The sequence below is a fragment of the Tamandua tetradactyla genome, chromosome 17 (assembly GCF_023851605.1).
Source record: "Tamandua tetradactyla isolate mTamTet1 chromosome 17, mTamTet1.pri, whole genome shotgun sequence".
In the NCBI taxonomy this organism is placed as follows: domain Eukaryota; kingdom Metazoa; phylum Chordata; class Mammalia; order Pilosa; family Myrmecophagidae; genus Tamandua; species Tamandua tetradactyla.
In genome coordinates, this window is record NC_135343.1 from 82,085,813 (window position 1) to 82,104,699 (window position 18,887).

At 39.3% G+C, this 18,887-nt stretch overlaps 1 protein-coding gene across 5 annotated transcripts in view; it reads left to right on the plus strand.

Annotated features, from left to right (window-relative positions):
- The window catches only part of CRIM1 (cysteine rich transmembrane BMP regulator 1), a 214,236-nt gene that overhangs the window by 140,002 nt on the left and 55,347 nt on the right, over window positions 1–18,887 (plus strand). For all 5 annotated transcript variants that reach the window (XM_077135053.1, XM_077135057.1, XM_077135054.1 and 2 more), the window contains one exon: window positions 16,755–16,883. In XM_077135053.1, coding sequence (XP_076991168.1) covers window positions 16,755–16,883 — 129 coding nt within the window. The remainder of the gene's footprint in view (window positions 1–16,754; window positions 16,884–18,887) is intronic.

Here is an 18,887-nt window from a genome sequence, read left to right on the forward strand (position 1 = left end):
AATGCTATTATTAGGAGGCCAAGGATATAAAATGTTCGTAATATCTCAAAGATTGTTAGGCATGCTGTTTCATCCTTTAACTCTAAATGTCCTGGAAACTGGCTCCATAAATGGAAATTAAAATATGACACGGTCTGTTTTTTGCTTGTCCAAATAAGGTCATATGTTGGTTTGCAGATGACCTTGTATTAACCTGAGTCTTTAATCTGAGTACTGAACATTTTTCGTTCATGAGTTTTACAGTGTTTTGATTCTTCTCTGGTAATTTAAATGATCTTTAGATATTTAAAGTAATATTAGGATATATGTGAAGTGGATGTAAAAGGCATTACTATCTGGGCTTAAAGTGTCATTTTCCAAAGTTATGATTTTCGTAGTTACACAGAATTATATTATGTGCATTCCATATGATTGGTTTTCTTTACTTTTTAGATCCGTCACTTATATTAATAGTTCAGCAGGTGTGAAAATAAACCTTATGGAAGTCATTTGTTTAGAGAAGAAATATTGGTTCTTGCTTATAGCTAAGTCCTGGGCTGCTTGTCCGAGTTTCTCCTACTATCAGTATTGCATCACTCCTCGTACTTCACTTTTGTTAATACTGCCATTCTGACCAAAATTTTACAAATTTAAAGGAAGCTTAGATGATCAAGCTGATCGTTGTCTTAAATATTCACAGTTGTTCAGAGCTGATTCTGAAGCACTTGATGAGAAAGATTTCCGACTTGCTTTTAGAGAGTTCAGCAGTCCTGACTGCTCGATGTTTCCTTGTTGAATTGACGTGGGAAGGAATGGGTTACTTCCCCCCGCCGTGCTGTCTCCTTCCATTGCCTAAAAGGGCATTATTACTGGGAGTCTCATAATTTTCCTACGAAGATAATTGCATCTAATAGTTCAGACTTGGGCCTGCTAATTTTCATCTAATCAACAAAGGCAGGAAAACATAGTCTGGAATGCTAACTATGTGAATGAAAAATATTTAGTTATTCTTAAAATGATAGGAATGTTTTCCAACAAGCTTAAATAAACACAATCTCTGTTGAGACTGTGTTAAACTTTTTTGGATAAGAGACAAGTCTTAGGCAACCAAACAGAATTAATGAAGGTTACTAAGAGGCATGCCCTTCAGAAAAGGCTTGTGGACTTGGAAAGGACGGATGCTATCTTCTTTATTGCACAACTGTTGATCAGAGGAAGCAAACTGTTTTGTTTTGTTTTTTTAACTGTTGTCAACCTGTTAGAATTTAACACTTCAGCTAACACTCACATTGTCTAATTTTCAAGAAATGTTCTGTTTACCTCACCACAGCCGCGTTAGGTCCTCATCTTTTAAAATCCTCTTCTTCACCTCCTTCCACTATTTTCTTCACTTCAGAGGAGTATATTGGTCTCAACAAGCCTGTATTTGAGAGCACTTACTATCATATTCCTCCCTCCCCCAGTACAAGATGTGACTATGAAATAATGAAACTCTTTTTAATATACGGTATTTACATATCTAAGTTAAGTGGTTTTTCCTTTCAAAATAGTTGTATGCGAAAGTGTGTGTTATCCTAGTAACATGACCATTCGGAGTGTTTTTGGTGCTGCTTTGTCGAAGCTGACTTCAAGGCTGGCAGCCTTTTGAATACCCTTACCTTTGTAAACCCCTGTCTTTGAAGGTTTATTAGACTCTAGGAAATAAAGTCACTCAAGTCTGTCTCTGGTTGAAAAAGGTGGGTGATCTAGTCGGGCAGAACTGCTGAGAGGGAAGGCAAGAAGTGACCCACCTAATGGCACATTGTCTTCCATAGATAGTAACTTGCGTCAAAAGCAACTCTGAAAACGAATTTCAAACCGAACTTTAACATGTACGACATTTTGGCATAAGCACATAGGCTCCGGAGGCGAATACTTCCAGCAGTAACGCTTGTTCGTAAGGTGTAATTCCTGGTATGTTTAGAAGAAACATCAATTCACTTACTACATAATATTGTTATGACTCCTAAGGGCTAGAGGCATATTTTGAAATGGTCATATATTATATTAAAACACTTTTTATGAAATTGAAGGTGCTCTTTTCAGACATACTTTCAAATAAATTAGACTGCAATAACTTCCCTGTAGGAATAACTATTTTTAACTAGGTAGTGAGTCCAATATAGCATTATTATTTAAAAAATATATTTGTAGTGACAAAAATCGTCACAAACATGCAGTCCATACACGGTGTGCAATCAGCGGCTCACAGTGTCATTACATAGCTGTATTTCACCTGTAGCTGTAGCTCATTCACCACTAGTATTTCCATCTACCCAATTTATTTTACCCCTTATCCTCCATATTACCTTTTTTTTTAAACCCACATTTTTTTTTTACTCATCTGTCCTTACCCTGGATAAAAGGGGCATCAGACACAAGGTTTTCATAATCACACAGTCACATTGTTAAAGATTTATCTTTATACAGTTGTCTTCAAGAATCAAGGCTACTGGAACATAGCTCAGTAGTTTCAGGAACGTCCCTCCAGCCACTCCAAAACACCACAAACTAAAAAGGGATATCTATATATATAATGCATAAGAATAACCTCCAGGATAACCTCTCGACTCTGTTTGAAATCTCTCAGCCACTGAAACTTTATTTTGTCTCATTTCTCTCTTCTCCCTTTTAGTCAAGAAGGTTTTATTAATCCCTTGATGCCTGATACAGCTCCTCTTCCGAGTTCTGTCCCACATTGCCAGGGAGATTTACACTCCTGGGAGTCATGTCCCACATAGGAGAAAGGGCAGTGAGTTCACCTCCAGGGTTGGCTTAGAGAGAAAGGCCACATCTGAGCAACAAAAGAGGTTCTCTGGGGGTGACTCTTCAGTATAATTTTAAGTAGGCTTAGCATATTCTTTACGGAAATAAATTTCATAGGGGTAAACCCCAAGAGCAAGGGCCCAGCCTATTGATTTGGTTCTCCCCAGTGCTTGCGAGAATAGCAGAAATTCTCCAAATAAGGAAGTTGAATATTTCCTCTTTTCTCCCCAGTCCCCTAAGGGGACCTTGCAAATACTTTTTTATCCACTGCCTGGATTTCTCTGGGATATATCAGGGAGTCACACTAACCTGGACAAATGAACAAAATATCATATCCTCTTCAAAATTTCATGTCCTTATGGTATACAACTAAACTGACCATACAAGTTAAATTAGATAATATGCTACCCAAAATATAAATTTTGCACCAAATAAACATCTCTCCCTTTGGTCTCACACAGAAGTAGAAGTTTTGAAATAGGGACGATATCATCTTTTACCCTGTATTCTGTTCTACCCCTATCCTACCCAGATCAGCTTCATTCGTATCTCTAGACAAAGTCTGATTCCTTTCCAACTTTTTAAAAAGTTCCTGTATAGAGCACTGCTGGCTTTCACAGCTTCAGACCTCTAACTCTGAGTCTCATGTGTCACATAAATCCTCAAGGTTTCTGGGAATGACCAGGTTATATATAAACAACTCAGTATCACAGAATTTAGAAATAACAGTTACATTTTCTGAATATATGTGACTCCTGTAAGAGCTTACAATCTAGAACTCTTTACAATAGGCCCAAACCTGATAACCCATGCTTTCAGTTTCAGTTCACCAAGTTTTTATATTATCGCAATAAAAGTTATTTTTAATAGTGTAGTTCTTAATTCCATTTCTGATTGTGCCATTTCAAGCCATATTCCATTGTATTGTCTTCAGTTCATCTAGTTAAGAACAAAATGATTGCACATGGTTTAATACCTGAAGGTTAGCTATTAGAGATAGTGAATAATGCAGTGAATTATTATTATTATTTTATTTTTTATTTTTGGCATGGGCAGGCACTAGCAATCGAACCTGGGTCTCCGGCATGGCAGGTGAGAACTTTGCCACCAAGCCACCATGGCCCACCCCAATGAGTTATTTTGAAAGGTCTTTTTTCTGTGATATGTCTATCTAATTATTAAAAATAAAATGTCACACAAATGTATGAAATGTCTGCTACAATACTATCATAAAATAATGGTATATTTTTCAGTGGCTCCTTCTCAGCTTTTCTGAGCGCTTCTCTGCATTTCATCTCTTCGCTTCTTGTGTTATCCTCTTATAAAGGATTCCAGCAGGAGGATAAAGACCAACTCTGAGTGAGGCTTGTCACATCTCAATTGAAATAACCAAATCAAAAGGTCCCACCCACAGTAGGTCTGCACCCACAGGAATGGATTAAAAGAACATGGTCTTTTCTGGGGTACATAACAGCTTCAAACTGCCACAATTCCCAACTGAAAGGAAGAATTCTAACCGCATATAAGTTTGTTTAAGCTGTTGGAATGCAATATACCAGAAATGGAATAGCTTTTAAAAAGTGGGTTTAGTAATATGCAAATTTACAGTTCTACGCCTATAGATATGTCCAAACCAAGGTGTTCAGAGAGAGATACCTTAATTCAAGCCAGGCCGATGGGTCTAGAACCCCTCTGTCAGCTCAGAAGGCACGTGGCTGGCATCTGCTGGACTGTTGGGCTTCTGGTTTCAAACAGCTTCTCCAGGGGCATTTTCTTTCTTTGTCTCCAAAGGCCTCTGGCCATGTGGGCTCTGTCACTTCTGTTCTCCAGCATTTGTATCAGCTCTGTTCTGAGCTCTCTCCAAATATTTCTTTTAAAGGACTCCAGTAAAGCAATCAAGACCCGCGTGGACTACATGGAGTCCCATCTCCATCTAATCAAAAGGCCACACCCACAACTGGGCACACCACATCTCCATGGAGATGATCTAATCAAAAGTTTCCACCTTACACTACTGAATCAGGATTAAGGGAAATGGCTCCTCCCACAAGATTGGATCAGGATTAAAATATGACTTTTCTGGAGTATGTAATAGATTCAAACTACCACACTACCTTATTCAAACTCATCTCTGAGACTTTTCCCCAACTCAATAATTTCCTTTTCTTCCTATCCACAAGTGAAGGTAAGATGAAATAAAGTAAGAACAGCAATCTTAAAAATTTTGCAATGTCTCTTCCCCAATCTGTGCTAGTATATACGCCTTTATGACAGATAACCATTTGAGTGTTTTTTAACATTCTAAGCACACACAGTATTACAGAGTTGTGAAACATACCTGGTACCCACCACATCCTGATGTTGATGTTATTTTTTCAGGTGCCTGTTTTTACTCTTATCATCTATCTCTATATGCTGAGCATTATGTCATTTTGCCTTGCATATCCTCAAGCTTTATATAAATGTTTTTATACTAAAAAAATAATTAGATGGATTGAAGAAATTAAAATGTGCATTAGAGAACACTCCTTGCCCATGTATGATTGTCCGCATCCTAGGTGGCAGTAGAGGCAGAAGGGAACTGGGTCATATTCATATATTAGCCTCTCAAAATGTGACTCCCAGATGCTCATTAAATCAGCACCCAGGAGACTCAGCAATGCCAGGTCTTGTCCAGGGACCATCCCTTCTCTTTGAACTAAATTTGATATGGGATTGCACATTGAGCTGAACATTCAGCATTGGGTTTCCCCGGGAACACGAGGAAATGATGATGCTTTCTGTTTTAGACTGTTTTTAAAAAAAGTTGAATTTTTAAAAAGTTGAATAATAGCAGTTTGAACAAATTTTTATTTGCAGTTTCTATCTCCAAGATACCTGTTTATACAACATTAGCTTGCTTTCCCATCTGAGAGATTGATTAGTCAGGGTGATCAAGTATTGCTTGAAGCAGAGCCCAGCTCAGAGAGATATCCAGACCATTTGAGACCATGAATTCAGTGTTAGCTGCCAATCAAAAATGAGATTCGGTTCAAGACTCCAGCTTTTATTTTGCAGCACCAGAGTGAAGCAGGACTAAGAATCCTCAAGAAAATTCTAAAGCCAGCGAGTACCTAAACCTTATGGAACCTGAAAGTCATGTGCCGGTTGTATTTCTTGTTTCGCATTGGCTGATGGAGCAAGTGAGAGATGAATCTGTAATGCCACCCTCCTCCAAGCAGTGCAGTGCCTCCCAGTGTGACCTCTGTGTGCTGAGCTCACTCCTGGCTGCTTCTTACTCTTTTCTGCTTAAAATTGACCCTTGTCCCAGTTTCCTCACTTTGAAAAATTAATCACATTCCATAGAATTCTAGACTGCCTTAAATCAGTCTATTTTGAAATAAATTGAGGTCTATGTATATATTCATTTATTGAGTGCCTACCATTTGCTTTGCGGTCCTGCCACATTAGTTTGGTCATCATTTGGAAGATAGAAGATGATGTTCTTTTTACCTGAATTGGAAGGCTGCTGCCCTGCATATCAACTCACTATCTTTTATTGTAATTTTATTTATATGTATTATATATCCACATACCATATAATCATCCAAAGTGTACAAGCAGTGGTTCATAGTATCATCTTATAGCTGTGCATTCATCATCATGATCAATTTCTGGACAATTTGCATTACTCTCAAAAACAAAGAATAAAAATAAAAGTAATACCAAAACATAAAAAAATTTAAAAAATAAAAAGTATAGCAAAATATCCTATAACCTCCTCTTCCCCCCCCAATTATTTAATTATTTTTTGTCTTTATTTTCTTGCTCATCTGTCTGTACACTGGATAAAGGGTTGTCATTCACAAGGTTTTCACAATCACACAGTCACACCTTCAAAGCGATATAGTTAGACAAGGCTATTGGATTACAGTTCAACAGTTCCAGGTATTTCCCTCTAGCTACTCAATACACCAGAAAGGGGTATTTCTATAATGCATGCAAATAACCTCCAGAATGACCTCTCAACTGTATTTGAAATCTTTCAGCTGCTGAAACTTTGTTTTATTTCTTTCCCCTTTTTGGTCTTGAAGGCTTTCTCAGTCCCCTGATGCCGGGGCCAGGCTCATCCCCAGGAGTCCTGTCCCACTGGTTGCCAGGGAGATTGACACCCAGGGAGTCATGTCCCACGTGGGGGGGGGGAGGTAGTGTCAATGCACCATTTTTAAAACAATTCAGGAAATCACTCTCTCATTAGTGAAGCTAGAAAGTGTTCAGTGTCGGTTTGGGATTGCCTCAGGCTTTGAAGAATGAGAAGGATCAGTAAGCTCAGATCTGTCCGAGACCATGACTCTCGTCCGTCCTGGAACCCAAGTATAAAAGCATCCATGGAGGTGTTGGAACCAGATGTGCTCATTAGGACTATTCCACCGCTCTGTGACAGGCACACTGAGGACATTATTATTTAAGTGAAATCCCCCCGATGTTAAGAAAACTGCCCTGGCTGTACTTTCTCTTACTGTTGACATAAGTTGTGATCACTGACCTACTGAAATTAAGATTTGCTGATCAAAGACAGCTTTGAGAGATACATCTTCTTTTTCTGTTCTCAACTCCAGAATGGCAGAGCTGCTTGCAAAGTCCTGAGTTTGCTCTGCCCGAAAGGTACAACCAGGCACATAGAATCTTTGTTCCAGCTCATGTCGGATAAACTGATGACTAGAGATCTCTGTTCTCCTAGAGACACCGTGGATAGACTCAGAATGCAAAACGATGATGCCAGACTGCCACTCAGCAAATGTGCAAGGCATCAGTGACAGGTCACTGACAGTCTCCAAAGCTCACCAGACCATGTGAAGGAAAGCCACAGACCGGCCCACATCCAACATGCTTTTTGTGTTAGCAGTGAGACAGAGAACGGTGCTTCAGATACAATGGACAGGGCTCAGAGAGCCAAACCAAAAGTCATACTTATCTCCTGAACGTTTAGGGTCTCCTAAAGGTCTCCTAATTCATTTACTTTAGCCATCATCTGAGGCCATTTCTAGGTCTGAGCAGGCAGGGTAGTTACAATAAGTTATAAAACAACTATTATTTATGTAACTCTTAGGTTTATAGAGTACTGTTCTCTTTGCAGTCTCATTTGAGCTTCACAGCAGCATTGCATTGTGAGATAGCAATGATGTTTATTCCCGTTTTGTAGACGCCAAGAGGGGTTCAGCAACTCATGTTAGATAATGAGAGAGCAAGGATTGAAAACAGGCCTACTGACTCCAAATCCCTGTCCTCGGCGTCGCTTCTCTTTGGAGCCCCTTCCTGAGAAGGGGTGGAAGGAGGAAAATCAGATGGTGAACATGAAAGTGTTCAGTGTTCAGCAGCAAGCAGGAGGTGTGGCTCAGGCTCAATGACCATTCTTGCTGCTGACAACCTCGTCTCATGGCTGAGACCCACTGCCATTCTGACCTCTTCAGGCCTAATTCTAGACCCCAGGCTCTTTCCCTGATCCCCTGTCCAGTATTTTGACCTTTCTGCCTTCCCTCCAGGGAAGCTGCATCTATTGCCTGCTTCCACTTCTCCACTCCTGCCCCCACACCCTCTAACCACCCTCCGCCATGACCGAAAGATGTCACTGACCCGAGAACACTAAGCTGTTTTCCCAGCTCTCTGCGCTATCAGACTTGGCTTCTCCGCAGCGCTACCCAGCCTCCTTCACATCCAGCCCTGCCTGCTGACCGCTGGTGCTGTGTAGGATGAATGGGTGCTCAGCCCCTATCACTGAGCCAGGCATAAGTACATTCAGATCTAGACTCTAGTTTCTCCCTCTAATTCACGCCTGTCTTTGCTTAATCATCCAGTGCATTTGCTGAGCAGTTGGCAAATGTGCCCATATTTCACCCAGTACAAGACAAGTTCCTGAGTTGAATGAATGCCCAGCTCTCTTCAGGACTAATTTAGTAATACTTCACTCACTTGGCACCACCTGGAATAGGCTAGTCACATAAGCAAATGTTCCAGGTAATTGAAATTTTGGGTGTCAAATTTTATGTTAATGTTGGGAGAAGACATTCCCCAACGCTTTATCTAGTTTTGTGCCTTTTTAACCTGAAGATGCAAATTGTAACTCAACCCATTTCCTGGCAACTCAGTATCATCATTGAGTTTCTCCTTTGGGACGTCTTTGGAATGTAGAAATTACAAGGATGTAAGTGTTGTTATGAGAAGTACGTATGACGGGAAAAAGGATTAACATATGTGTCGTAGCTGAAAGAGTTTTCAGTTCCTTTTCACATGGGTGGGTCAAGATCACAACAGCTTTCTGAACTAGTTTGCTGTTTTCAGTTGAGCTCATTCATTGAGTACCTACTGTGTGCAAGGGTCTACTGCAGTGAGGGCCCCAGGGGACTTACTGTCTAATTTCCTTGAAGTTAAGACATAGAGATTTAGCCTGTTAGGAACAATGCTGAGCTGTGGCCCTTCACCAAATAAAACATGCCCTGACTTCAGGTGCTCAGATGTGTTCTTTTCCTCCTTGCTCATTCGTTGAGCACTGTGGGCCAAATATGGTGCTCAGTCCTGAGTTAGAAACGATGAACATTGTTCCTAATGGCAAGACACTTCCACCTGGCCCTTGAGCTGAGATTACCAGAGCTCTAACCCCTCCTCCCAGTTCCTTGAAATGGGCATGCACACGTGGTCACACACACACACACACACGAATATAAATAACACGCTGTTACTTTGCAAACAAGTTAAAGGTTATAAGACATATTCCCTGAGAAAATGAACCATGAAAATAATATAAGAATAAAACATAAATTAAACATAAGAAGCTTAAATTATTCTTGGATTCCAGTGATGATTTTATGAGCTGTCTCAAGCTGTATTACTGGAAAAAGATATCCCACTATCTTGGATATAAAAAAAAATCCAAATTTTTCTTTGGGGTCTTTTAATAATAATATCATAATTGTACTACTGTCTCTTCCTATTAAAAATGAGATTAGTAGAGAAAGAGAAATATGTCCAACAGCCAAGATTCCCTGGAAAAAGCATACAAAGTTAATAAATAGGTCTAAAATAAATATATGGTTGTTTCTCTTTCTGACCACAAAATAATACAAATCTTGGGAACAATTTCACACCATTCATTTCTAAATAAAAGAAACTGCCCTGAGATAAGTACAACAGAAACGATAAGGATGTAAGTGTTGTTATGAGAAACATATAAAAAGAAAAAAAGGATGACTAAATGTGTAGCTGCCAAGAATTTGAAAACTCCAAGTGTAGGAGATTTTTTTCCATGACTCAATGAGACGTTCTTAAATACACATTCATACCCCATGGTAATTCCCACTTCCAGATTAGGGAATTTTTGTATCTTTTTTTTTTCATGTCTACATTAGTAAATAGAGGCTTCATTCTAGCTTCATTTAGGAAAATTTCATCTTCATTATACTTCCCTTCCCAGGCTGCAATTATGTTGACAGTTTGGTGATTTATTTGAATGGTTATCTGGTAGTTATGGGTCACATTTAAAAAGTGAGTGTGATAACAGAATGACATATGAAGATACAGTAAAACAGGGGAGCTTATCTCCTTTGGTTCTGTCTTGGTCAGCTTTATCTCCAATTCTATGACTCTGGACAGGCTCCCAGTAACTGGTGAGCCCGTAAGTGACCTGACTTATTTTAGCCATTGAGCTACCGTATAAAGTAAGTGAAGCTTTGGAATTTTCCCATTCATTGGATTTTCATGCAGCTTAACCAACTACAGTGACCTAAAAAATTAAAAAATCTAAATTCTTAAGGAAGAGAGTGCCCGGCATAGGTTTGTGAAGAGAACGCAAGTTGTTCCTCTTGAGAATTTACAGAGAGCTACTTTAAATATGCAAACCGTTATTAAAACCCAAAAGGAGAGTTAAGAGAAATAAGAGATATATGGGAATTGGCTTCACTTATGTTGCTACTTTTACTTTATTATTTTTTTTTTATATTCTGAAAGAAATGTCAGGATTTATCAGTCTTCTAAAAGCTTTTTCTAGAAATTGTCCGGTAGTTACGGTTTTCCATAGACTTTCTCTCAGTGGGTGAGTGTGTGACTTTTTCTCAGTGGGTGAGACAGTGGCTAAGTGTTATGGGAGTGAAGGATGCTGCTTCCCACAGCCAGGCTCACCCCAGAGCCCAGTACCATGAAACTGCTGTGCCCAGTACCAGGAGACTGCTGTCCTTGAGACAGATCAAAATCTGGAACCAGAGGTAATTACCCCCTGACAGGAGGCAGAGCCACAGACCCAAGTAGGATGGCTCCATATGCCTTCCGCAAGTGTAGACTCCAGAATCACCCACCCGTAGCAGAGCTACTAATTGGCTGTCAGCCTTCCCAGGGTTTCCCATCAGTACAGGTGCATCACACATTTCTCAGTGGAGATAATTAGCATTATTTACAGTGATAAGCAGCTCGTAGTAATCAAGATAATGAGAAGAGCTTCATAAGGATAGATTCATTCAAAACCAGAAGCTCCATGGAGTAATACAGATTTGACACTAAGTTAAAAGCATCTATTAACATTTTCATTTCCACTTCCTGTATCTGAAATACAAAATCCAGCAATTATATGAATTGTTTTTCTGATGCTAACTGACATCACATATTTTAAAATAGATGAATGTCAAAATAATTCATTGAGTTGTGTGACAGTGGCTCAGTGGCAGAGTTCTTGCCTGCCATGCTGGACACCTGGGTTCGAATCCCAGAGCCTGCCCATGCCAAAAAAAAAAAAAAAAAAACCAATGTTTTGTCCTGTTGTTATTTGAAGGTCATATAACTATCCAATGTGGTGCTAGGACTAATATAAAACTTTAAATCAGCATCTTAAAGTGTTGAATTTGAATTTCAGCTTTATACTTCTTTTTCTGCAAGAATTTTCCATTAAATAAAATAATAAAAAAGGAAGAAAGTAGAGAACTTAAATTTGCTTAACACATTTAAAACTCCTGAATAATCAGATATCTGTTTTCATATGGTTTAGTGCTGTGGCTTTGGAGTTAGGTTTTTTATTTTAACTTTATATTTGACTTAGTAAATTGTGGTCACAGTACTTTAATTTCCTCATTATTCAGTAGATAAAACTTATCCTAGGAAATACTTGACCGTCAACATGAAGTGCTAGTATTGTTCCTCAGAAGTTTAGTTTCCAAGGCTCTCTCATTCTTGAGAACTGGCAAGGTTTTCCTGAGAATAGTTTTACCCCTGTGGAATCTGCGGAGCTCCCTAGCATGAAAAGGAAATCTTTATTTCTTAATGTTAAATAAAAGTAGAATGAGGAACAGATCTGTTGTTGCATGTTCTAATAGGTTTCCTTTTAAAATTCTGTTCTCTTAAGACTTGTGTTAAGCCTTGGTGGCTGAACGTCTGCACTCTTGACACAATACCAAGGGTCTTACAAATATATATGTGTATATAGCTCCTCCAGACAGTATAAGGTGCTTGGAGGGTCTTTTAAAAGCATTCAAGAAGGCAGTAGAAGTGGAGGAGAGCAGCAGTTCCCACTCAGATGGGGAGTAGGAAACAGCAGACTGGGTGCAGCCATAACAAACACCCGTTTTTGTTCCTTATTGCTTCTAGGCTCAGAAAATATTTCTAGGATTCTTCTCCACAAAGAAGCTGTTCCAGGGTTCTCATTAGAAATAGTTGTAGCCAAAGACAATGAATTCCTGCTGTTTCAAGCCTTCTTCCTTTGGAGGACTTTAAGGTATTTCTTTAATTCCTCGGCTGATACAGTACAAGATGAGACAGAATCGCAAGGTGACCCTATGAGCAGTGTTTCATTGAATTTCCCCTTCTCACACCCAGCCTTTGTGCAGACATTTTCTCATTCACCTAGATGAGGAGAGCAAAAACCCCTTCTCTCTTTCGAAAGAGTCCTACTAACACATCTCACCCAACCAATTCAAGAGGCAGTTAATGTTCTTCGCTTCAAGCAGCAGCATCAGTGGACAGCCCCGTGTCTGCCCCCTTCAGTCTTGGCAGGGTCTCTGCTGAACTGGCGACTCCCAGGCTGGTCAAGGTCAGGCCTTCATGCTTCTCGAGGGGCAGATGCACCCTCTGGTCGGTGATTTGAACGCCATACCCTGTAATACAGAAAGGAGCACAGAAATGTAGAATTTTAGTGCGGATTTTCTGGTGTTCATGCCAAGACCTATTAGGTTACTTTTCTATATTCAGCACACTGTGGCAGAGAAAGAAAAAGTAGGATAATGATTCCTGATAACTTTCAGGGCGCTCTCCCTTTGAGACAAGCAGAATGCGTGTTTCACATATTCCACTAGCACTTCCTCAAGCTTCTTTTTTTGGGTTAAAACAGTCACGTTATTTTAAGTCATACTGTAATAACATCATTCGAGATTCTTTAAAATCACCTCTTCCTTCACCAATAACTTTCTGGGATAGAAGCTGTGTTAAAAGTCTAACTGCCTCCCTGTTATTCCTTAGACCGATTAAAGGACTGAGGAGGTAGAATTGATTTTAAACACTTTGGGTAATATGATGTTGAGTATGTCTCACTTTGCAGTTCATTATGTTTAGGATGGAATTGAATTTCAGAAGTCTTGTAGCACTCCCACACCCCCACCCCCACCCAGAAACTGCCCTGATATTAGTAACAGGACCAGTTCTGAGATTAACATATTAGTAACAGGACCAGTTCTGAGATTAACATGTTAGTAACAGGACCAGTTCTGAGATTAATATATTGGACGGAAGGCAATCTCAGATTTTCTTAATGATACTATCAGATATTTTTGCTAGATAATTTAGTTGCCTATTTCTGTCCTAATACTGTTCTTCCAGCAATCTTACTAAATACGGCCTGAAACAATCGGAAGCCAAGCACTAAAATGTTGAGAGAATGATGAAAGGGTAACAGAATGTAATGTGTGACTTCAGATGAATTGTTCAGAAACAGCTTGTTGCCAGTAAGTACTGTTTGTCTGTTACAAGCCAAGTCACCCCAGTGACATAGGGTAACAGTAAGTACCCAGAAAACCTGTTTTGCCACTCCCTGTAGGCTTTTAAAATTTTTTCTAGTTTGTGTTTGAATAGGGAAATGATACTTATTTTGTTAAATGTAATAAAATGAGAAGATAAAGCTAAAAATACCTTTTAGAAACATTTAGACTTCTGTCTGCATCACAGAGGGTGTTGTGTTCAGCCTAATCATTCAGAGGGAAATTGGATAGTTGTAGAATAAATTGACAATTTTCATTCATCAATAAATGACTGTCGAGTTTTTCTGCATTTTAATATTAAGTATTGAGAGTTTCAGAATTTGGAATGTGTGCTTCTGTTTCTTCCATTTATGCTGCTGATCCTCAAGCGGCCAGTTAACTTTCCTTCTTCTTTCACCTTCCAGCCGCACACCACAGCTCTCCTTTCCCCCGTTAATCATACGTATCAAGAATACCCCTCTTGGAGAAGCGAGTCCAGAGGGGAAGGATCTTACTTGTAAAAGATGGTTCATGCCATCTCTCAACAGATCCCTAAAATTCACTAAAAGAATAAGTCGATGCCACTGTCTGATTATTAAGCATCTTCCAATGTCGGTTTAATTTGGCCAAGTACATTTTTCCTATGACTATTTTCCAAAGGTTTCTCATAAGCCTCAGATCTTAATTGTCAGTAAAGACCACAGGTTATGCCCATCTGCGTATGCTGAAGACATTTCTTTACCTCTCAGCCATCCACTGAGACACCAGAAGTCAAGTTCAGGATTTCTCTCTCATCATCGTTTCAGTAACTTTCTAGAACGTAGCACACTTTCCTCATAGTGGTATGCTGTGTGTGTGTTTTACTTAAGTTTCACACTGGTCCTTTGCCCTCATGTCTCACATTTGTGGTTAGGATATTTCTGATAAAACGTTTTCAGGTTTGTAGCCAAAGGCTGAAATACAATAATTATTTTGGTTGGCTAATAAGGCTGGTGATAAAAGAAAAACTGTGTAAGATTAGAGAGTGAAGATGCTTATGGGGAGATCCTATGGCTTTTCTCTATTAATGTATTAATATGCTGAATTTAAAAATAAATCTTAAAAATGTTAATAAAAAAGATACTTATGGTGAAGTTTAATAGAATTTAGGGGAACCACAATACTGTGTTTAATATGTCTTAGCACTTGCTTAAACTGACACTACTTTTTCATGTTTTCTGTCAGAAAGGGTACTTCAGTCGTTGGAGGAAAACAGAAGTTTTAACATCGGTGGAAAGTTTATATAAAATTTTAGGGAGATGTTCTTCAACCTGTATATACTGTAATAAAAAATAGAGAATGCACTGTACCCCCTTCCTAGGTGTTTTTACTGAAAGAATACAGATCAGAGCATTTCTTGAATAAGTCAACGTTGCCTGCTACCTGTGAAGCGTTGAATGATTGTCCCCTTTTAGGAGATGGATAAAACTGTAGAACTCTTGAGTTTAGCACTGGCAGCTAAAACACTTATTTTTGTCTCTCTTCCATGGTAATGGGAAATGAAACTTGAGAAGACAGTGTGGACTGAGGATAGGTCTTGGGCAGGAGGTCAGAACTCTGTTCCGTTCTCTTCCCAGCTGCTGCTGGGTTGCTGTGTAAACTTAGATAGACCAGTTACCCACTCTGCACCTCCTGTTTTCCATCTGTAAAAATGTAGGTGCAGACAGAGTTCTCGCCTGCCATGTAGGAGACCCGGATTCAATTCCCAGTGCCTGCCCATGCAAAAAATAAAACATATTTATAGGCACAAGCATTCTGTACTTGAGTCCCTCACAAAGGTGTTATAAGAAACAACTTACTCTCAGGAAGTCCATAGTATCTTTTGATTGAAAAGATTCTGCATAAATATCAGACGTAGGATAGCCATTCCCTTTGACAACACTCCCAACCAGACATTATATAAGCTTATTTATCAGTGCAGCGCAGAGCAGGCACCTTCCCCTCCGACTTTCCATTGCACAGAAGCTAAGAGTGTGAGTCTGGAGCAAGACTGCCTGGATTTGACTTCTGTGCCCGCTGCTTACTAACTGTGTGACTTTGGACAAATCAGTATATTCGATTTCCGCATCGTTTAAGTGGGGACAGTAATAGAACCTGCCTTGTTGGACTGCAGTAAGATTTAAAGGCATTTATGAAAAGCTTTGCAAGCGTAATATGCTTTATATGAGGATGTGCAGTAACTGTTATCGTACAGAACAATTCTTAATTGTTAACATGGCAGAGAAGGCAAAGCATCACTCTGGCTTTGGTTTTTCTGTACATCTGTTCCCAGTTTCTCCCACAAGCCTGTGTCTCACTTTGTCACTCCCTTATGCCCCTGGGCCCCGAATCTGAGCTTTGAGTCACTGTTTTCTATCACATCTTATCATATAATAATTGAGTGAGTGTCACAGAAAAGGTAAAAAACTCCAAGTGTTAAAAGAAATCTAGGAATTTCAAACTAGTCTCAAAATATCTCTGATTTATTACTAATTTGAAAGTAGAAGCTAAAAGTTTTCAGAAGTGATGCAGAGATGGTGGTTGGTTAAATGAAGTTGGCAGCTTTGCCCTGATTATTACAAAAAGTGAACTCAGAAAACATCAGGAAGAAATACAAGAACAGTTAACAAATTGTAAATGGAGTTAATTTTAACCTCCCTTGTCTGCTGTATGTGGTGGTAAACATAAGAAAAATATTATGTGAGAATACCAAAATACCAAAAAATATTATGTGAGAATGACAAAAAATATTATGTTGAGCCTGAATTGCTCAAACATAAAGGGTTAGATCAGTCAGATTTTGAAAAATCTGGTTTAAAAATGTCTCTTTTCAGGAGCTAGCAGAAATTATGAGAATATAAAAGTTTAGGATTTGATGAAAATTATTGATCAGATTTTTGTAACTTACACTAGTACGGGATCTCAAAGATTGAATAGCATCTAAGATGTAATCATAGGTTTCATTGATTTTTTTTTCTTTGTTATTAGAACCAACCTACATCACAATTGATCCACCTGCGTGCGGGGAACTGTCAAACTGCACCCTGACGGAAAAAGACTGCGTTTATGGTTTCAAGCTTGATCACAATGGTTGTCGAACTTGTCATTGCAAAAGCAGTGAGTATTCAGAGGACTGTGTTTTTTTCTGAGAGCCGTTATGATGTTGTCAAGGCATATTTTGTTATTGTATATCTTTTATACTCCTGTTCATGACATTCTCTTGGCAACCTGAAAGCAGAAACAAATATATACTTACACGACTGTGCAGTGATATTGGGGGGGAAGAACTGCTCCTTTATTCTGGGTTTTGTACTGTTTCATTCTGTTCAGATATTCCTTGATTTCTAATTGAAACTCCAGGGCAGCCCTTAGAGGCCTTGGAGGGCACTATTCTAACTTCCCCCCTCTGCCCTCTCTGTAGCATTCTTTTGTTTGTTTTAAATATTTTTATTGATAAAACTTAACATACGAACATTCCATACATGGTGGACAATCAGGGGCTCACAATGTCACCAAGTAGTTGTGTATTCATCACGATGATCATTTTTTTCAAACATCTGCACCACTCTAGAAAAAGAAATAAAAAGATAGAAGAAAAAACTCATACATCCTGTACCCCTTACCCTCCCTCTCATGGACCACTCGCATTTCCATCTATCCAATTTATCTTAACCTTTGTTCCCCCTATTATTTGTTTATTTTTTAATCCATATTTTTTACTCATCTCTCCATACCCTGGATAAAAAGAGCCTCAGAGGCAAGGTTGCAGAGTCACAGTCTAAAAGCTGTATCGTTATGCAATCATTTTCACGATTCAAGATGATCCATAGCACTCTCAACAGCGACATCCGTTCCATTGGCAGGAAAGTCACCATCCAGAGGCTATTCGTTCCACTTATGGCACCCATAATCTTTAGAATGTGCCTCATTTTATTAACCCCCAGCTGTGCCTCCGTGTAAATTCCAGTCATGCCTCCGGGGCACGCCCTCTGTGCCTGCATGGGGGATGCTGTGGGGCGGGGCTGGGAGTAATGGTAAGTTGCCCTTCTTGCTTCGAATGATTTTTTTTTCCGGATGATTTTTAATCCCCCTAGTTCTTCTCCCAGAATAAACAGCCTCATTCCCCTTGCTCATACCTTAGGTGACACAGTTTCTCAAACTTTCTTCATCTTTCGCATCTTCTTACAGACACAGTGTTCATTGTTCTTACATAGTAGGTGCACCCGAACAAACAGAATATTCTGGAATCTGGTCTGGGAGTGCAGGGCTCCTCGGAACCCTCCGTTTGCATTAGCTCTTTGAAGAGCACAGTCAGCTCATACTGAGTTGGTAACCAACGAGGACCTTTTCACAAGGGCCTTATCATTAGCTGCTGTCTAGTGATTCTCCCTCTTTCTGTTTTTGAATATTTGGTTTTTTTTTCCTTTTCTTTTCTTTTTTTTGCATAGGCAGGCACCAGGAATCGAACCCGGGTCTCTGGCATGGCAGGTGAGAACTCTGCCTGCTGAGCCACTGTGGCCCGCCCTGAACAGTTGATTTTTGAAATAATTTAAATGCAAGTCTAAACTTAAAACGAAATTATCTTGGTAATTTTAAGCTGTTTTCCAGTGAAGGTATTTTTGATTCTTGATAACATGATCTTAAACTTTATGCCTCAAAGTTTATATTAAATAAGCATGCATTATATGTCCTCATTTAAATTACTGAATTAAAAAAAAAAATCACCCATACAGAAGAGAAGATAGAGCCCTGTAGCTCAGAATACCTTGAACTGGCCATCGCAATTCCTGAGTGTAGTTGTTCAACCAGCAACACGTCAGCTTCATCTCCACGTGGAAATCTTGAAGTCCCTGGTCTATAGCTTATCTGAAATCAAAGTACATTATATTTGCTACATTACTTTGCTGGTTTTAAAAATAAATGAACTTAGTAAGGCATGACTTGTTCTTCATGAACCTGTACTGTCTCCCGGTGGTCAGTAGCTTGCCTCTCTAAATCTCACAATTCTTTCTGAAATTTTCCAGCCTCAAATGTCAGGCTTACTTTCCTGCGGTTGTTGGAATCCTTTGTCCCTTTTGAATTGGTGTTTGACCTTCTTTACTTCTCTGAAGTCTCTTTCCA